Source organism: Dipodomys merriami, unplaced genomic scaffold (genome assembly GCF_024711535.1).
Source record: "Dipodomys merriami isolate MVZ:Mamm:240054 unplaced genomic scaffold, mDipMer1.0.p SCAF_27, whole genome shotgun sequence".
Taxonomy (NCBI): Eukaryota; Metazoa; Chordata; class Mammalia; order Rodentia; family Heteromyidae; genus Dipodomys; species Dipodomys merriami.
Genome location: NW_027204159.1, coordinates 7777125 through 7794483, shown reverse-complemented (window position 1 = coordinate 7794483; position 17359 = coordinate 7777125). Strand labels below are relative to the sequence as shown.

Below are 17359 nucleotides of genomic sequence, written 5' to 3'. Positions count from 1 at the left end.
TACCTTCATGTCATTGGCTAATATTTACTCCGCCCACTAGCGTCATCCAATCTGTGGAAGAGGCTGAAGGTTCCGTTATTGGTCTGACTGTGAACGCCTGGAATTGGGCTTTCCGTACTAGCAAAGATGGCGGCGGCCGCGGCTAGTCGGGCGACCGGAGCGAAGCAAGTCCTTCGTGAGATTCGCATCCACTTGTGCCAGCGCTCGCCGGGCAGCCAAGGGGTCAGGTGAGGCGTGGCGTGGTGAGGCGGGAGGGCTTCGGGACGCCGGGGTCATGACCTCGACCTCCCCAGTGTTTGGGGACGCTCTGCGCGAGTACGCGCCGCCTTGTCTCCGACCCCGCAGGGATTTCATCGAGAAACGTTATGTGGATCTGAAGAAAGCGCACCCCGACCTGCCCATTCTAATCCGCGAGTGCTCCGACGTGCAGCCCAAGCTCTGGGCGCGCTATGGTGAGTGCTGGGACCCCGGCTGGAAGCTCGAGAGAGGGCCCTCGCCAAGGTCACGCAAAAACTGTGGAAAGAAAATAAAACCAAAACCTCAGCCTTGCTGTTGCTAACGATGAAGTTCACATTCACAGCGCTCTATGATGCCTTGCCTTTGGGTAACACACATTTGAGTCTTGCAGGCTCGTAGCGTGGGGATTTCTGTAGATCAGAATAGTCTTCAAAGCCTTTAATCCTAACTACTAAGGAGGCTGAGATCTGAGGATCGATGAATGAAGTCAGCCCTGGCTAGAAAGGCCGCGAGACTTATCTCCAGTTAACCACCAAAGGGCCCAAGTGTAATTGTGGCTCAAGGGGTAGAGCGCCAGCCTTTAGCTAAAAAAGGAACAGCGCCAGGCCCTAAGTTCGTACTCCAGTACCGGCATGCACACGGGTACACAAACAGTAGGCTTCAAGTAGAAAACAAACTAGTCCATTACCATCAATGAATGACCTACCAAACTAGATATGGCAGTGTGGGTTCAGATACTTCGTGCTAAACCTGTGTTGTTTTCCTGCCTAAATCATACCTAATCCTCAATTATGCAGGTGGAAAGATTAGAAAAGACAACTTGAGGGGCTGGGAAGGTGGCTCAGTGGTAGAGTGCTTGCCTTGCATGCCTGAGGCCCCGGGTTCGATTCCTCAGCACCACACCAGCAAAAAGAAAAAAAGCCCGAAGTGGTGTTGTGGCTCAAGTGGTAGAGCGCTAGCCTTGAGCTGAAGGACAGCGCCCAGGCCCAGAGTTCAAGCCCCGCGACCGGACCCCAAAAAAAAAAAAAAAAAGACAACTTTATAAAATATACCTAAAATTATGCAGTTAGTGTTTAACAGCATTATGCCTTTTACATTTTACCTCCTTTTCCTGGAGTGTACCTCCCAATCTTCCATGGCAGACTGGCTCTTATTCACTAAGGTTGTAATTCTGTTTAACCTTATATATTCAAGCATTCTGCCAGACGCCTGTGGCTTGCAGCCTGTTATCCTAGTTACTGAGAAGGCTGAGATCTGAGGATTGAGAGTCAAAGCCAGCTTGGGCAGGAAAATCCATGAGACTCCTCTCCAGTTAACGACCAGACAACTGTAAGTGGTACTGTGGCTCAAAGTGGTAGAGTGCAAGAAAGCAAGAGAGAAAGAAAGCTCTGAGAACTCATCCAGGCTGAGTTCAAGCCTCATGAGAGAACAAAAAACAAACAAACAAAACACTGGGATTCTGTAGTCATTCAGCATTGCCCTGGCCTTATCATATTATTTTTTGTAGTTTATATGAGATAAGCAACTTTCCTGATCTCAGCCTTCTAAATAGCTTACAGGTGCAAGCCACCATGAATAGTGTGACATTTCTTTTTCTTGCTGGACCTAGGTCATAGGCACAGGCCAAAGGCACTGTCCCTGAGCTTTTGTGCTGAAGGCTAGTGCCCTACCTCTTTGTGCCACAGTATTTAATTAGAGATGAATTTCACAGACTTTCCTGCTTGGGCTGGCTTATAACCTGGATCCTCCCATTGCAGCTTCTTTTTTTTTTTAATTTTTAAATTTTTATTGCAAAGGTGAGACACAGGCATTACAGTTACAAAAGTCAGGTAAAGAGTACATTTCTTTTTTGTTGGTGGTGGTTGTGGTGGTGGTCGTGGGGCTTGAACTCTGGCCTGGGCGCTGTCCCTCAGCTCTTCAGCTCAAGGCTAGCCCTCTACCACTTGAGCCACAGTGCCACTTCTGGCTTTTTTTCTTCTTGATTATATGGTGCTGGGGAATCAAACCCAGGGCCTCATGCATACAAGGCAAGCGCTCTACCACTGAGCCACTGATGCTGGACTATGAATGGTGTGATTTTATTTATTTATTTATTTTTGTCAGTTGTGAGGCTTGAACTCTGAGCCTGGGCGTTATCCCTCAGCTCTTCAGCTCAAGGCTAGAGCTCTACCACTTGAGCCACAGCACCACTTCTGTTTTTCTTTTCTGATGATTTATTGGAGATAAGAGTCCCACAGAATTTTCCTGCCTGGGCTGGCTTTGAACCAGGATCCTCAGAGCTCAGCCTCCTGAGTAGCTAGGATTATAGGTGTGAACTGCCAGTGCCCAGCTTTGAATGGTGTGATTTTAATCCTGGTTTTTAATTATACCCTGCCCTAGGAATGTCTGGGGGCAGAGAAGAAAGAATCACATCTAAGGCAATTGGTTCTAACAATGTACATCTTTATATGTCATATACAACTGTTTTTTGTTTTGTTCTTTTGTCTTGGGTACTGTTCCTGAGCTCTTTGGTTCAAGGCTGGTGCTCTATCACTTGAGCCATAGCCCATTTCCAGCTTTTTGTGGTTAATTGGAGATAAGAGTCTTGTGGATTTTCCTGCCCAGGCTGGCTTCAAACCACTCTTCTCAGATCTGAGTAACTAGAATTACAGGTATGAGCCACCAGCACCAGGCAAATAATAACTGTTTGAAGAAAATAAAAAGGATTTTTTAAAGCCCATTGACTAGAAGAGATGGATACAATTAACCTCAACATACTCTGCCACACATTATGTTAGATGGACTTTTTCTTTTTTTTTTTTTTTTGACTGGTCGTGGGGCTTGAACTCTGGGCCTGGGCACTGTCCCTCCCTTAGCTCTTCAACTCAAGGCGAGCACACTACTACTTGAGCCACAGCACCACTTCCAGTTTTCTGTGGTTAACTAGAGATGAGTCTCATGGACTCTGCTTCCCGAACTGGTTTTGAAATGCGATCCCCAGATCTCAGCCTCCTGAGTAGTTAGGATTACAGGCATGAGCCACCAGCACCCAGCATTAGATGTATTAATTTTTTTTTGGGTCCGGTCGTGGGGCCTGAACTCTGGGCCTGGGCACTGTCCTCCCTCAGCTCTTCAGCTCAAGGCTAGCGCTCTACCACTTGAGCTACAGCGCCACTTCCGGCTTTTTTTCTTTTTGCTTATGTAGTGCTGAGGAATCGAACCCAGGGCCTCAGGCATGCAAGGCAAGCGCTCTACCACTGAGCCACCTTCCCAGCCCCAGGTGTACTAATTTTTAAACACACAGCAACCAATGTTAGCCAGACTTTCTAGGGATTGCTCATAGTGGTTAATAATAAATGTCGTAAGATCTCCTTGAGGGCTGGGAAGGTGGCTCAGAAAAAGCAGAAAAAGCCGGAAGTGGCACTGTGGCTCAAGTGGTAGTGCACTCACATTGAGGGGAAGAACAGAGGGATAGCGCCCAGAGTTCAGGCCCCATGACTGACAAAAAAAAAAAAAAAATCTTGAAACGTTCTAATTGTAGGCATCCAGAATCAGCTAAAATGAGACTCCTGGATTAATTCTAAGTATAACAAATTTACCTTTATGATTTTAACAAGACTCTGAAGTAGGAATAAATTATAGAAGTATAATTTCATTAGCCCTACTGTTCAGAGTACATAGTCACTGTTCTCTTTCTTCCTCAGCATTTGGCCAAGAGAAGAATGTCTCTCTGAATAATTTCAATGTTGATCAGGTAACCAAAGCCCTGGAGAATGTACTAAGTGTCAAAGCCTGAAGTCTCGCCACTATGAATTATGAGCAAGAGTACCTGGGCTCTGCTGGATTAAGAACAATGTGGTAAAATGTGTTCTCTTACTCCTTATAAAGCTTACACTGTAAGTGCTGCCTTCAGGATGTTCTTGTCCTTATTTTACCCTCTGCCTGTTACTGTGCAATGACCACTGAAGCAAAGCAGTTTAATATAAAAATAAAACTTTATTTCTTCTTAAAAACCACCACTTGCTATCATTGTGGTACATGTCAGTTACTAGTCAAGAAGCTAAAGAAAATAAAGTAGAATCGAGTTCACTGCCTACTTTGGCTACTTAAAAAGCCATTAGGTTCTAAAGCAAAAAAAGGAAGGGTGGTAAGAACAGATTGGCAACAGAGATGATCTTCTGGTCCTCAATTCTGTACATTGTGGGCGCAGAGGTGGTGGTGTTTGCAGGGGTGGATTCCAAAGATCTTGGCTTAGTTATAAGAAGAGAGAACATAAGACCTCATAATGATTCTAACCCACAAAGGCTCCTTAGTTTTCTGCCAAAGAAAGTAGGCCAAAAATATGGGGATTGGGGGGGAAGAGGGTGGGTGGGAAAGGCACTCAGCATCAAGAATCCAGATCACCTATGAAGAGCTGTCTGCCTGAGAGCATGTACCCGATCCTGAAGCTGGGTCTCCTGATGCTTTTCCAGGGCCTGCAGCCCTGACTGCTGGAGAAAGGCCTGGGCAGCCTGGGGGCAGAAGAGAAAAATTCAACACCAAGGTCCTTGTGCCCTGAGTCAATTCTCACAGTTGCATGGGTTACCCCACCTCTTGAAAATAGGTATACTCCCAACTTATGAAGGTTCTGAACCGTGGCCCACATAGACTAACCCAGCCCAGAGGGGAAAAAAATAGTTTTAACTAAAAGAGAAGACTATGATGAGACTAAAGGCTACTGAGTAAGGGAAATTAGAAACCAGTCCAAAAACCTACCTCTGGCTTATAAAGGAATAGAAGCTGCAGCAGTTCCAAACTCTGACCTACTACTTCAGTGTCAGAAAGGGCCAGGGTGTCCAGCAAGCAGGGAAGCAGGGGCCCTGGCCATAGCCGCTGGCAATAAGCCGAACCCTTCTCTGCAATGTTGCACAGAACCCTAAGTACCTAGAAACACAGATACAGTCCCCAGAGAGATGGAAACCAGAGGTCACAATTACAACTACTGTGAATACATGCCTAGGCACTAAGCCAATTAGACAAACCTTGGCTGTTTGCCGTGGTTAGTTGATTTACTTCAAAGCTAGACTGGTCTGGCTCTGAAGCTATACCATATCACCTGCCAGCCCTCATACATCTGAGAGCCTTTTCCCCTGTTTACACCACAACTACAAAATCTTGGACTTCAGTGTCCTTGATACATACCAGTACGCTCACCACATTAGATAGTGGCAACAGCTTCAAGAGGGGTTCAATCAGATCCAGAGAGAGCAATGATGTACAGAAAGTAGGACTGTTTGCTGGAAGGGAAAATATCAGTATGAAGTACCCTGAACTGGGGCTTCAATTACTATTTTCCCATCCCTAATCCTACCTACTATAGCCTAAGCCATAAGGACTTAGCCCCTTTGAAGGTTCAGTCCCTACTCAGTCTGGAGCAAGCACTGCCCTGAAGCCTCCCTCTGGACAAAGAATGCTTTTCCAAGCCGGGCACCAGTGGCTCATGCCTGTAATCCTAGCTACTTAGGAGGCTGAGATCTGAGACTCTTAGCTCCAATTAATCATCAGAAGTGGAACTGCGGCTCAAAGTACTAGGGCATTAGCCTTGAGCTAAAGAGCTCAAGGTCAGTGCCTGGACCCAGAGTTGAAGACCTAGAGTCCCATGCCCCTGGCTCTCCTCTCAGCCTGGTTAGCAAAGTATAAGCTCAACTATTTCCAGAGCTGTTAGTTCTAGGGTCTGGCTACTACTAGGAGGCTAACTAAGCCAGGAAGGGAAGGATTCCATGTTTGTGCTATATGTCGGTTCCCAGCACTCTACCCAGGTGCCTGGGGTATATGTGAGCAAGTACAGGACAGTGGTGGTAAACATATCCATCTGTACTACAGACATGCCCTGGTGTGTCCACATAATGTGTGCATGAATCATCCCTGTATGAACATTGGGGAGCTCTATTTACTTTTAGTCTCTTTGCTCCAGGAGCCCCATGAGATTCAGGTTGGCCACCTGTTCCCAGAATCCTGTACTATGATTAGGTCAGGTGGAGAGGCCTTGGCTAGCTGGATTTGTAGGATGGTGAGAGCACTTCTGTCTGAATATGTTTTTTTCTGATCAAAGCTTTATTGGAACATTATTTACTGAGGCCTCTTTGGGAAAGCCTAGGAACAAAGATGGGAGGAGTGTGGAGCTTATATTCCCCTTTACTTTACCTTAAGTGAGGGAGGATAGGGGCCCTGAGATTCTTTCATAACATCCTGAAGGAACTGAGGCCTAAGTGATTGATTGGGGGTAAGAAGAGACCACGTAGCAGCCATGGGTAGATGAATAGGTAGTCCCATCACTGAAGGCCCCAGGTGCCCCCATCACAGACGGAGAGAAACGGGCTGGGGAGTGAAAGACCTTCACACAGGATAGCGGGTAGGATGAACAAAAGGAGCATGCAGAGCCCCATCTAGTGTTTGAAGTGCCCTGTTCCCCAGAGCTCTGTACTACTCTTCAATCTCCACTTGCATAACAACTTCCCCCTCCTAATTTTTAATAAATATTTTGATGGTGTTAAAATGTCCAAGCCAAGCACCAGTGGCTCACACCTGTAATCTAGCTACTCAGGAGGCTGAGATCTGAGGATCGTGGTTCAAAGCCAGCCCAGGCAAGAAAGTCTGTGAGACTCTTATCTCCAATTAACCACCAGAAAACCGGAAGTGGTGCAGTGACTCAAGTGGTAGAGCACTCACCTTGAGCTGAAGAGCTGAGGGACAGTGCCCACTTCCAGAGTTCAAGCCCCACAACCAACAAAAAATAAAATAAAATGTCCAGTGTAAGCAGATTGCGTTGCATACCAGTAAGATTGTTGAGGAGCCACAGGCCCTCAGGAAGCAAGCTGGGCTGTTTCTGAAGGAAGAACTGGAAGAGGATAAATAAGGCTACTACAACACGCTCATCTTTTGGCTGCATTTGGTATTCCACAGCCTCCACCAGCTCCTCAGCTAACAGGTTGCTTAGACACCGAAGCACAGGACATATGAGCTGCAAACACAATTGTAAGGTCAAGTGTTAGGAGAAAGGTGGTATACAGACACCAGATGGGAAAACATGACAAAATGTCACTCAGACCTATCCTTTTCACCTACTAGTTCCAGTCCTTCATCCTCCATTCTTTGGACAGCCCCAGCCAGGTCTAACAGCAGCAGCTCCAGAGTAGACAGAGCCCCATGGGTGATGAGCAAGGCATTGTTGACCTGGCTGAGCAACAGGAAGCAAGCAGTCACTATCTAGTCAATCCCACCTTTAAGCTGGAAACAGCCTAAACCAGTAGGTCTCCTGGGCAAAAGAAAGGACTATAGAAAGATGAAAATCCACTATCACAATTCCAGAAGCGGGGCTGGGAAGGTGGCTCAGTGGTAGAGCACTTGCCTTGCATGCCAGAGGCCCTGGGTTCGATTCCTCAGCACCACATAAGCAAAAAGAAAAAAGCCGGAAGTGGTGCTGTGGCTCAAGTAGTAGAGCGCTAGCCTTGAGCTGAAGAGCTGAGGGACAGCGCCCAGGCCCAGAGTTCAGGCCCCATGACCGGACCCAAAAAAAACAAAACAAAACAAAAAACAATTCCAGAAGCCAAATTCTGTTCAAAGACCTAAGTGACATGGAAAAGAGTTCCACAAAAGGTCTCTGGAATTCTCCAAAGTGACCCATGTACCTGCAGATGATGTAGTGAAGGCACCAGGCAAATTCCACAGCGACCCCAGGGTTCAGCTTTGGACCAGGTTGCATCAATTGCAGCATGTGCTGGGGGAGAGTGGAGTCCAGGACAGAGCTGCCAGCAGAAGCAGAACTGTGAGGAGGAGTCATGAAGATGCATTGGCATCTTCCCAAACTCTTAAAGTAAATGGAATGGTGTCTAAACCCACAGCTCTTCCTAACCAGACTCACGATGAAGTTTAAATGTGCAATAGCTTTGGAAATCAGGGCTGATTAGGAATCCATGGGCTAGAATACCAAGAAGTAGATACAATTTTACTTACCCAATGATCTTCTCTGGAGCTTCCTTGGCCTGCAGAAGCTGAGACAAGGCATATCCAAGGGCTTCCAGCACAGCCATGTGGGGGGACTAAAAGTACACAGTGTAGGGAACTGACTCTGAAACTGGGTCATAAGGTCTCCAGAGACTTTCACCCCTTAACACAACAGAGGTTGGAGGAAAGACAGTGGGGCACGTGGATAGATGAGAAGGAAGGCTTGTGAGGGAGGGAGATTGGAGGGACTCACCTGGATGCAGGTAGCAAAGGCTAGAACAATGCCCTGTGGCAGGAGCTGCCTTCTCACAGCCTCACTCTCCACGATGAGGTTTCCCAGTGTATACAGACACAGCTCCTGACAAGCAACAAAGCACTGGACTGGACATTGAGCTGGGCTTATTTTTTTCCTCCAAATATTTCTTTATTGAGATTAAGTGATTACATAAATTTCACAGTAATGTGGCATAGTTATTTAGCTGAAGTCACAAACACCTTTTAACCTTCACAATGATAATCATCTATCTACAAAGCTTATCAACTCTATGAACTTTAACAATAAAACTATTTCTAGGGCTGGGAAGGTGGCTCAGTGGTAGAGCACTTGCCTTGCATGCCTGAGGCCCTGGGTTCGATTCCTCAGCACCACATAAGCAAAAAGAAAAAAGCTGGAAGTGGCACTGTGGCTCAAGTGGTAGAGCACTACCCTTGAGCTGAAGAGCTGAGGGACAGCGCCCAGGACCAGAGTTCAGGACCCATGACCGGACCCCCAAAAAAAATATTAAAAAAAATTATTTCTACTAAATCAGATGATATGTACCTTTCTTTCCTTTTGCTTAGTGTCAAGCTGGGCTCATTTCATACCAGCCAGGGATGAGGAACATAGAACTGCCTTGTTCTTGAAGTTCACAAGAGAGTGGGGAGCCAGGGGTTGGTGGCTCATATCTGTAATCCTACTGAGGAGGCTGAGATCTGTGGATCACAGTTTGAAGCCAGCCCAAGCAGGCAAGTCCATGAGACTCTTACCTCCAATAATACATACATACACACACACACACACACACACACACACACACACACACACACACACACAGAAGTGGAACTGTAGCTCAAGTGGTAGAGCACCCACCCTGAGCAAAAAGGCTAAAGGACAATGCCCAGAATGAGTTCAAGCCCCAGTACTAGCATGAAAAAAAAATACATATATATAAGAGAGAGGGGAAATGATGAGTGCATGTACTGCTGTAGACATCAGAGGAAACATATATTACTTTTTTTTTGTCCCTATACTTGCCAGCTCAAACTGGCAAATGTAAATTTGTGCAAAAGCTCAATTTAAATTCTAATCCCAGAATAAGGTAGGAAGGGACAGGACTTACTATGAATTCTGAGCTGTGACCAGAGAGGTAGGTGAGGAGGTAGGAAGTAGCTGGCAAGCAGGCTTCAGCCACTGCAGAGATTTCAGAATGAGAGAGCTCATGAAGGCACCGGGCTGCCTCAAGCTGCAACAAGGCCCGGTTGCTGGTCAGGAGCCCTACCAGGGTCCGCATACTGCCCTCCAGCCTACATGAGTGAACATCAAAACCCTGCTAAGCCTGTAGTCTATCCCTTCCACACTTTCCTATCCTGTCAGAGTCCCAGCAATCACTTACCCCACCCACACTGACCTGATGAAGGTCTGTTGTGTCTCAGGATGCTGTAAGCCTCGACGAAGGCTGACCAGAGCCTTTTCTCTCTCATTTTCATCTGTCCCTCGCTGGGCTAGTGACAGGAACTGCTTGACCTAGACCAGGACACAATTGCCAGAGACAAGACCTAAGTCCACATTACCTGTAAGATCTCCAATATCAAACCATTGTCATTGAAACTAATATGATTAATAAGCACCATTCTTTGTGGGACAGTAGACTGACAGATCAGAATTGGGTCCTGCCACTTGCCACACAAAGGGATCTGTCTCATCTTATAATAACACTAACACTGTCTACCCTGTCATGTTATTTCAAACATAACATTAAAATCTCTCATCTGGCAAAGTCTACTCCTTCAGTCAGTTTCTCCATGCAATGTACACTCCAGCAATTGATGTATTTTAACATTTCCAAGATTTTCATGACTTACTCAGCTGGAATATCCTCTCCAGATTCCCTCTCCCTTTGGGTTTCTTCTCAACTGTCCCTAGAAGTGGGCTCTTCCTGGCTCGCTTTGGCACTTAGGAGTTTCCCTTGTGCACCGTTTCTTTTCATTATGTAAGAGGTAGGACATCTTTCTCCTAAAGTGGTCTATAAGCACTTCAAAGAATTCTATCTTGCCTCAATGCCCATCACGCTATTCTGTCACAAAGCATACAATAAATAAGTAATCTAGCCAAGGAGTAAGTGCCCTGTAAACTAGGTAGGTAAATACAGGCAATACTAAAACAAGGTAAATCTGTGTGTGATGACCTTATGAACTTTTTTGTTTACTCATTCAATACAGAACATTTATATTCCAGATACTGTACTCAGGAGGGAGGAAAGGAGAGAGATTGCTAAAAAGTAGCAGAGACACAGGAAAGTGGTTGGTATATGGCTTCAGTAACTGAAAATGGGACAGTGGTTAGGGTGAGTAAACTGACGAAGTTGGAGGTTAGACACATGCTGAGCTTTGCAGGTCACAGGAAGGATTTGGGTTTGGTTAAGTTGGAGGAAGTTAGCAGTTAGATCATGTTGAGCTATGCAGGTCACAGGAAGGATTTGGGTCTGTTTTTTTTTTTTGTTTTTTGTTTTTGCCAGTCCTGGGGCTTGAACTCAGAGCCTAGGCACTGTCCCTGAGCTTCTTTTGCTCAAGGCTAGCACTCTACCACTTGAGCCATAGTGCCACCTCCAGTTTTTTTCTGTTTATGTGGTTCTGAGGAATCAAACCCAGGGCTTCATGCATATTAGGCAAGCACTCTACTACTAAGCCATCTTCCTAGTCCTGGGTGTGTTTTTTGAGTGTAGGAAGTGTAAACCATTTTAGGAAGCTACTGTATTATCCAGAGATGGTGGTGACAACTGCACGGACGAGGCACGCAAAGACTGGAGCACAAACGGCTGGGACAGGGTGGTGATGAGCTGATGTGGGGAATCAGCTGATTCCGGTTTCCCGATGAGGTGCAGGGTGGATGGTGTTCAAGTGAGGGTCAGAGCCTCGGGCACCCGCGGGAGTTTGGCAGCGCACGCCCCTCCGGGCCCCCTCACCTCCGCTTCCCCAAGAACCACGGCGCTGTTTGAGCTCCCGGCTTCCTCCTGCGCATCTTCTCTCAGCAGCCTCTTGCTGACCAGGTGCTGCTCCCTCCGCGCCTTCCGCAGTGCTGCGGTCAGAGGAACCGGGGAAGCCGGCTCAGCGTGAAAGCACGGCGCGCGGGACCTGAACCCGCGCCTCCCACTCAGGGATCCACTCCTTTAATCTCCAACCCGCACCCCCCCTCCCCGCCCAATCTCCCACCTCCCTCGTCCTCTCGCACCAGCCTCCCGCTCCCGGCGCCGCTGCCGTAGCTCCTCCACTCCGCAGGCCAGCGGCCTGAGGCGACTCTGCCGGTGACTCCACATGATGGAGCTGGAAGATCTTCAAGGAGACCAGCAAACCCGCCAGCAAGGTCTCAAAGCCTTGGAAGAACGGCTCGGACTGCGCAGCCGCGACGCAGAATCCGGAAGACAGGCTGGGAGGGTGGGGCTGAGCGCGGAAATGAAGGCGGGACCCAGCGCGACGAGACCGGGACCCAGCGCGACGAGACCGGCGGTGGGGCGGGGCCGATATCGGGGGGCGGGGATATGCTAAGTAGAGGCGGAGCCTGGAATTTCTGTGCCGTTATTTCAAGGGTGATCTATCTGCCCCATCTTGACCAGTGTATCAGGCTAGTCTCCTGTCCTCCTACCAACTCCTGGTATAGCTGAGATTACAAATTGCACACCACCAGACCCAGTTTATTGCTTGAGATAGGGTCTTTCTAATTTTTTGCTTAGGTTCCATCCTCTCATCCACCTGTTCTATGGCTGGGGTGGGGACTGGGTGTTGCTACTTCCTCCAGTAAGAACTTCCTGATGGGGAAGTTCTTACTAGGAACTTGGACTGAAGCATCTGCTCAAGCAGCTATAGCTTCCTGATAGACCTTTTGGCATCTACCTGCCTGGCAACACTCATCCCTATAAGAACCAGCCCAGTGTCCTGGCTTCTGCAGGGCTGGCTGTTTCCTTCTTCAGAGCCCCTATGAGTCTCTGTAAGTGAAGATTTCTCCTCTGTAAGTGAACTGTAGTTCAGGACTGAGGTTTGCTTCCACCATCTACTGGAGTCCTTGAGGGACTGTATCTCATCATGTCTCCATTCCAGGGCTTCCCTCCAACTCTGGCACTTGGTAGAAAAAATGATAGCTATTCATGGGAGTTAATATGAGAGTTGGGCTCTTTTCTTCTTTAGCTTGGACCTTTCTGTTCAGAGTGCCTCCTGGAAGGTGCTGGTTTTTGCAAAGGAGCCAGATTTCAGCGACCTGAGTTATCTTAATATAGACTCTGGGGAAGAAGGCTACCTTCAATGACATGGCTCTGAACCAAGAACTTTTCTCCGAGAGATACTCTTATCTCCAAATTAAAAAGCCTAAACCAACCCAGGCACCAAGGGCTCACACCTATAATCTAGCCACTCAGAAGGCTGAGATCTGAGAATCACAGTTTGAAGCCAACCTTGGCAAACAAATCAGAGACTCTTACCTCCAATTAACCACCTGGAATTGGAGATGTGGCTCAAATAGTAGAGCATCAGCTTTGAAAAGAAAAGCACAAGGCCTTGAATTCAAGTTCCAAGATTGGTACGTGCACCACCCCCCATCACACACACACACCCACATCAAAGCCCAGAATTTCCCCCAAGTCTTGCAACCTCAGCAATACAGCTAGGATTCTAAGCCTGGTTGTTGCCCCAAAGTTAGTTATTTAACATTGAGATATATTCATATCTTGATCCTTAGGAATGTCATAGAGACCTGCACCGACAGACTCAGGCTCTCAAGGAATGCTCAACAAAGGCACACAGGGGCCAGTGTAGTCTAAGAATTATTTGAGATAGGGGAAGAACTCCTCAGTTAAAAGGAAGTATAAATTTACAAGACTTTCAGCTAGTTCTTTCTCCAAGAGTTTAGGGGAATGGATTGTTAGGGTTGTTGTAAAAGTACTGTCTCTATTCCCATCCTCTGAGACATTTGTTCCTGGCCTAAGGTACTGGTAGGGAACTTCCCTTCCTCATACCTTCCAGACAACCATGAGGTGCCTGAGTCATTCAGTCTGCCTGGCACCAAAACCCCTTAAAGCCCTAAAGAGTCCTTTCTGTTTTGGTCCTCCCTCCCACCCTGCAATACTTCATTGCAATGTATCCTAGAAGGAAGTGACTGGCGCTGTGGGGAGGAATAGAAGGGGGGCAGTGACCAGCGTGTGTACAAAGGAGGAAACAGAGTGACCTCCCAGGATTACATAAACTCATCCGGGCTGCCAAAAAATTAGGACAGATAAGCTGGAGAGCCCTGCTGTACAGGGGAGAAGCCGAAGTCTCTCCCTGAGCCAGCCTGGGCCATAAAGGCTTTCACAGGATTTTGTGAGCATGGTGAGTTACGCGATTTGGGGGTGGAACCACCGCCACTTGAGGACCTCCAGGGACAGGTTAGGAGCCTGCCTGACCTCCACTGTCTCCCTCCAGGAGAGCGTGTCGTGCCTGTGGCTGCTGCTTCTGCCGCTGCTGCGCCTCTCTGCAGCAGCCACAGCGGATCCCTGCGAGCTGGATGATGAAGACGTCCGCTGCGCTTGCAACTTCACGGATCCGCAGCCGGACTGGTCCAGCGCCCTTCAGTGCGTGTCTGCGCTCCAGGTGGAGATTCGCGGCGGCGGCCGCAGCCTGGAGGAATTTCTAAGCCGTGTGGACCCCGAGGCCGACCCGCGGCAGTACTTTGATGTAATCAGAGCCCTGCGCGTGCGGCGCCTGACTCTCGGGGCCGCACGGGTGCCTGCCCCGCTGCTGGTCGGCGCCCTGCGTGTGCTAGGCTTTTCCCGCCTCAAGGAACTGACGCTGGAGGACCTAGAGGTAACGGGCACCGCGCCCCCGGGGTTGCTGGGGGCCACCGGGCCTGAGCTCACCACCTTGAGCCTCCGCAACGTGTCTTGGGCATCCGGGGGTGCCTGGCTAGCCGAATTGCAGCAGTGGCTCAAACCCGGCCTCAAAGTACTGAACATAGCCCAAGCACACTCGCTAGCCTTTTCCTGCGATCAGGTCCGCATCTTCTCGGCCCTGACCACCCTGGACCTGTCTGACAATCCTGCTCTGGGTGAGCGTGGATTGATTTCGGCCCTCTGCCCTCACAAGTTCCCGGCACTCCAGAGTTTAGCGTTGCGCAATGCGGGGATGCAGACGCCCGCCGGCGTGTGCGCGGCGCTGGCCAGCGCGGGGGTGCAGCCCAGCCACCTAGACCTCAGCCACAACTCGCTGCGCGCTACGGCAAACCCTGCTTCATCCGAGTGTGTGTGGCCCGCCAAGCTCAGCTCTCTCAACCTGTCGTCTGCTGGACTGAAGCAGGTGCCTAAGGGACTGCCGGCCAAGCTTCGCGTGCTCGATCTCAGTTGCAACCAGCTAAATAGGGCGCCTCTACCAGAGGAGCTCCCCACGGTGGGTAATCTGTCACTGCACGGAAATCCCTTCCTAGCGCCTGGAGCTTTCGAACCCCAAGAGGACAGCGAGAATTCCGGCGTGGTCCCGGCCTGTGCACATTCATCCCTGGCGGTGGGGATGTCTGGGACGCTGGCTCTGCTCCAAGGAGCCCGGAGATTTGCCTAAGGCTGCCGGAGAAGAATGAATGGGCTTAGTTTCCCCAAGTTTCCCCGAGGGCTTTCAGAACAATTAGCATTCCTTGACTAGTCAAAAAGATGCCTTAGCTTTATTAAAACCTTAAACCACAGGTCCACATCGTTCACTCAACAAACCTTTACTGGGTGTCAGTTGTGTGAGTTGTCTGCACAGTGTCAGGTGGGGAATCCACGAGTAAACCCGTCCTGCCCTTCCCAGGAGAAGAATTTCAGAGACATTTCTCAACAGAATTGTAGCATGAAAGAAACAACAATGTCTGCGGGGAGAAGGGGGAGGGACTTTCCAAACTGGCACAAAATACCAAATATTTCCTCTTCCATGCAGTCTCTAAGAGCCAAAGATAATAAACCCCAGAGTCATTTGTTTGTTTTATACTCTTTCTTTCTCCCTTATTCCAACAGGGCCCAAGGTGCCTCCCATCCCATATAAGGTATAAATGTCATGATTCCAGGGATCCTCTGGTGGCATTAAACTCCTCTGCCCCCACATGTGTGGTGGCTTTTACTGTGTCACTTCCCCATAATTTTGGGGATTTGAGCATGGAGAAAAGAAACAAGGTATGGTCCATCTTCAAACTAAGATCTTTTGTTCTGTTTTATGAGTATAACTTTTTCAGGCTAATTCTTTGACTTGCAAATAGGATATCTCAGTGCATTCACAACTGCAGAATAGACAGAATGTGCCCTGGAACCCCCCCACCTTTTGATTGTGAAAATACAGTACAGAGGGGTTACAATTACATGGGCAAGGTAATGAGTACATTTCTTATCAAGCATTGTTGCCTCCTCCTTTGTTTCCCCTTCCCATCCCTTCCCATCTCCCCCCCCCCTTGGGAACCTCTTTAACTCAGAGACTCAGAGATGTCATCTACTGAGGTACAGTTTACTACATTGGAGGAGCAGCCACATCCACCAGAGATTGTGATTGCTACCTGAAAGCTTATTAGACTTTGCCAGAGAACCACAAAGAAGGTAGAGAGAACAAAGAAAGGTTTATTGCTGGGAAAGGGGCCATCCAGGTACAGAGAACAAAGAAAGGTTTATTGCTGGGAAAGGGGCTGGCAAGTCCCCTTCTCACAAGGGAGAAGTGAGAAGAAGCACCAGCTATTGTCTGGGGTGACCTATGTAACCTAGGAGGCTTAGAAGGGGCTAGGAGGTGGAGATCCCAGTGTGAAGGTGTGGGCCAGGGGCTTCATCATCACAGACTACGATTTATGGGAGCTGCCCAAATAGTAGATAAGGGGTCCTACAGCTGCTCAGACCTGAAGGTCACTCTAAGTGGCTCTTGTTGCCTTATATTGTGGTATCTGTACCAGAGAAGTGCCATCCCAAGGTAGAGGGGTGTTGGAGGCTGATAATTTGCTGCCTTTACTACATGGGCCTAGTGTTGCCTAGGAAGGGAGCATACTAAGCTGTGGAGAAGGGAAGATTGGACTAAGCTATGGAAAGGGAGCTCGTTTTTTTTTGTTTTTTTTTTTTTTTTTTGTCGGTCGTGGGGCTTGAACTCTGGGCCTGGGCGCTGTCCCTCAGCTCTTCAGCTCAAGGCGAGCGCTCTACCACTTGAGCTACCGCGCCACTTCCGGTTTTCTGGTGGTTTATTGGAGATAGGAGTCTCACGGTCTCTCCTGCCCGGGCTGGCTTTGAACCATGATCCTCAGATCTCAGCCTCCTGAGTAGCTAGGATTACAGGCGTGAGCCACCAGCGCCCGACTAGGGAGCTCGTTTTGCTAACACTACCTCTCAGTGTTACCAATGGGTGGTGGTCTCTGAGGTAAAGATCACAGTCTTAGTGTCTTCAACACACCACACACACACACACACACACACACACACACACACACACACACACACACACACATTGTGGCAAAGCAAGGAGTTTAATAGAGAGTGAATGAGAAACATTGAGAGTTAAAGACGCAAAAAAAGGCAGCTATCATCTACTACCTTTAACCTTAGTGAGTTGGCAGAGTACATACAACCATCAGCAACCCCCAACCTTTATTTGTTTGGTGCCTGTACAGGGACTTGAACTCAGGGCCTGAGTGCTATCTAACTCTCCACCCTGCCCAACCCCCCCACCCTTCACTCAAGGATAACACTATACTACTTCAGCCACACCTTCACTTCCAGCTTTTTGGTCACTAATTGGACATAAGAGTCTTCTGGACTTTCCTGCACTGGCTGGTCCCCTAGATCTCAGCCTCTTAAATAGCTTGGATTACCTATGTGAGGTACCAGTATCTGGCAACAACCCCCAAGCCTTAGGCAAAGGTTCTGAGTAGCCAAAGAAGGTGTTA

At 48.4% G+C, this 17359-nt stretch overlaps 3 protein-coding genes across 3 annotated transcripts; 2 read left to right on the top strand and 1 right to left on the bottom strand.

Annotated features, from left to right (window-relative positions):
- The first annotated feature begins 66 nt into the window (after positions 1-66).
- Positions 67-4232, top strand: Ndufa2 (NADH:ubiquinone oxidoreductase subunit A2). Its single transcript, XM_070036178.1, has 3 exons — positions 67-227; positions 346-452; positions 3921-4232. The coding sequence occupies exons 1-3, from the start codon at positions 127-129 to the stop codon at positions 4010-4012; spliced, it is 300 nt and encodes a 99-aa protein (XP_069892279.1). The 5' UTR covers positions 67-126; the 3' UTR covers positions 4013-4232.
- Positions 4193-11837, bottom strand: Tmco6 (transmembrane and coiled-coil domains 6). Its single transcript, XM_070036177.1, has 13 exons — positions 11687-11837; positions 11421-11533; positions 9867-9982; positions 9579-9762; positions 8453-8557; positions 8209-8294; positions 7884-8000; positions 7321-7432; positions 7030-7216; positions 5398-5492; positions 4972-5139; positions 4621-4727; positions 4193-4533 (listed from the first exon to the last, which is right to left on the bottom strand). Exons 1-13 carry the CDS (start codon positions 11769-11771, stop codon positions 4497-4499), a joined length of 1512 nt encoding a protein of 503 aa, XP_069892278.1. The 5' UTR covers positions 11772-11837; the 3' UTR covers positions 4193-4496.
- Positions 11838-13618: 1781 nt separating this feature from the next.
- On the top strand, positions 13619-15437 carry Cd14 (CD14 molecule). The gene is made up of 2 exons (XM_070036176.1): positions 13619-13812; positions 13906-15437. The coding sequence occupies exons 1-2, from the start codon at positions 13810-13812 to the stop codon at positions 15031-15033; spliced, it is 1131 nt and encodes a 376-aa protein (XP_069892277.1). The 5' UTR covers positions 13619-13809; the 3' UTR covers positions 15034-15437.
- The last annotated feature ends 1922 nt before the right edge of the window (positions 15438-17359 follow it).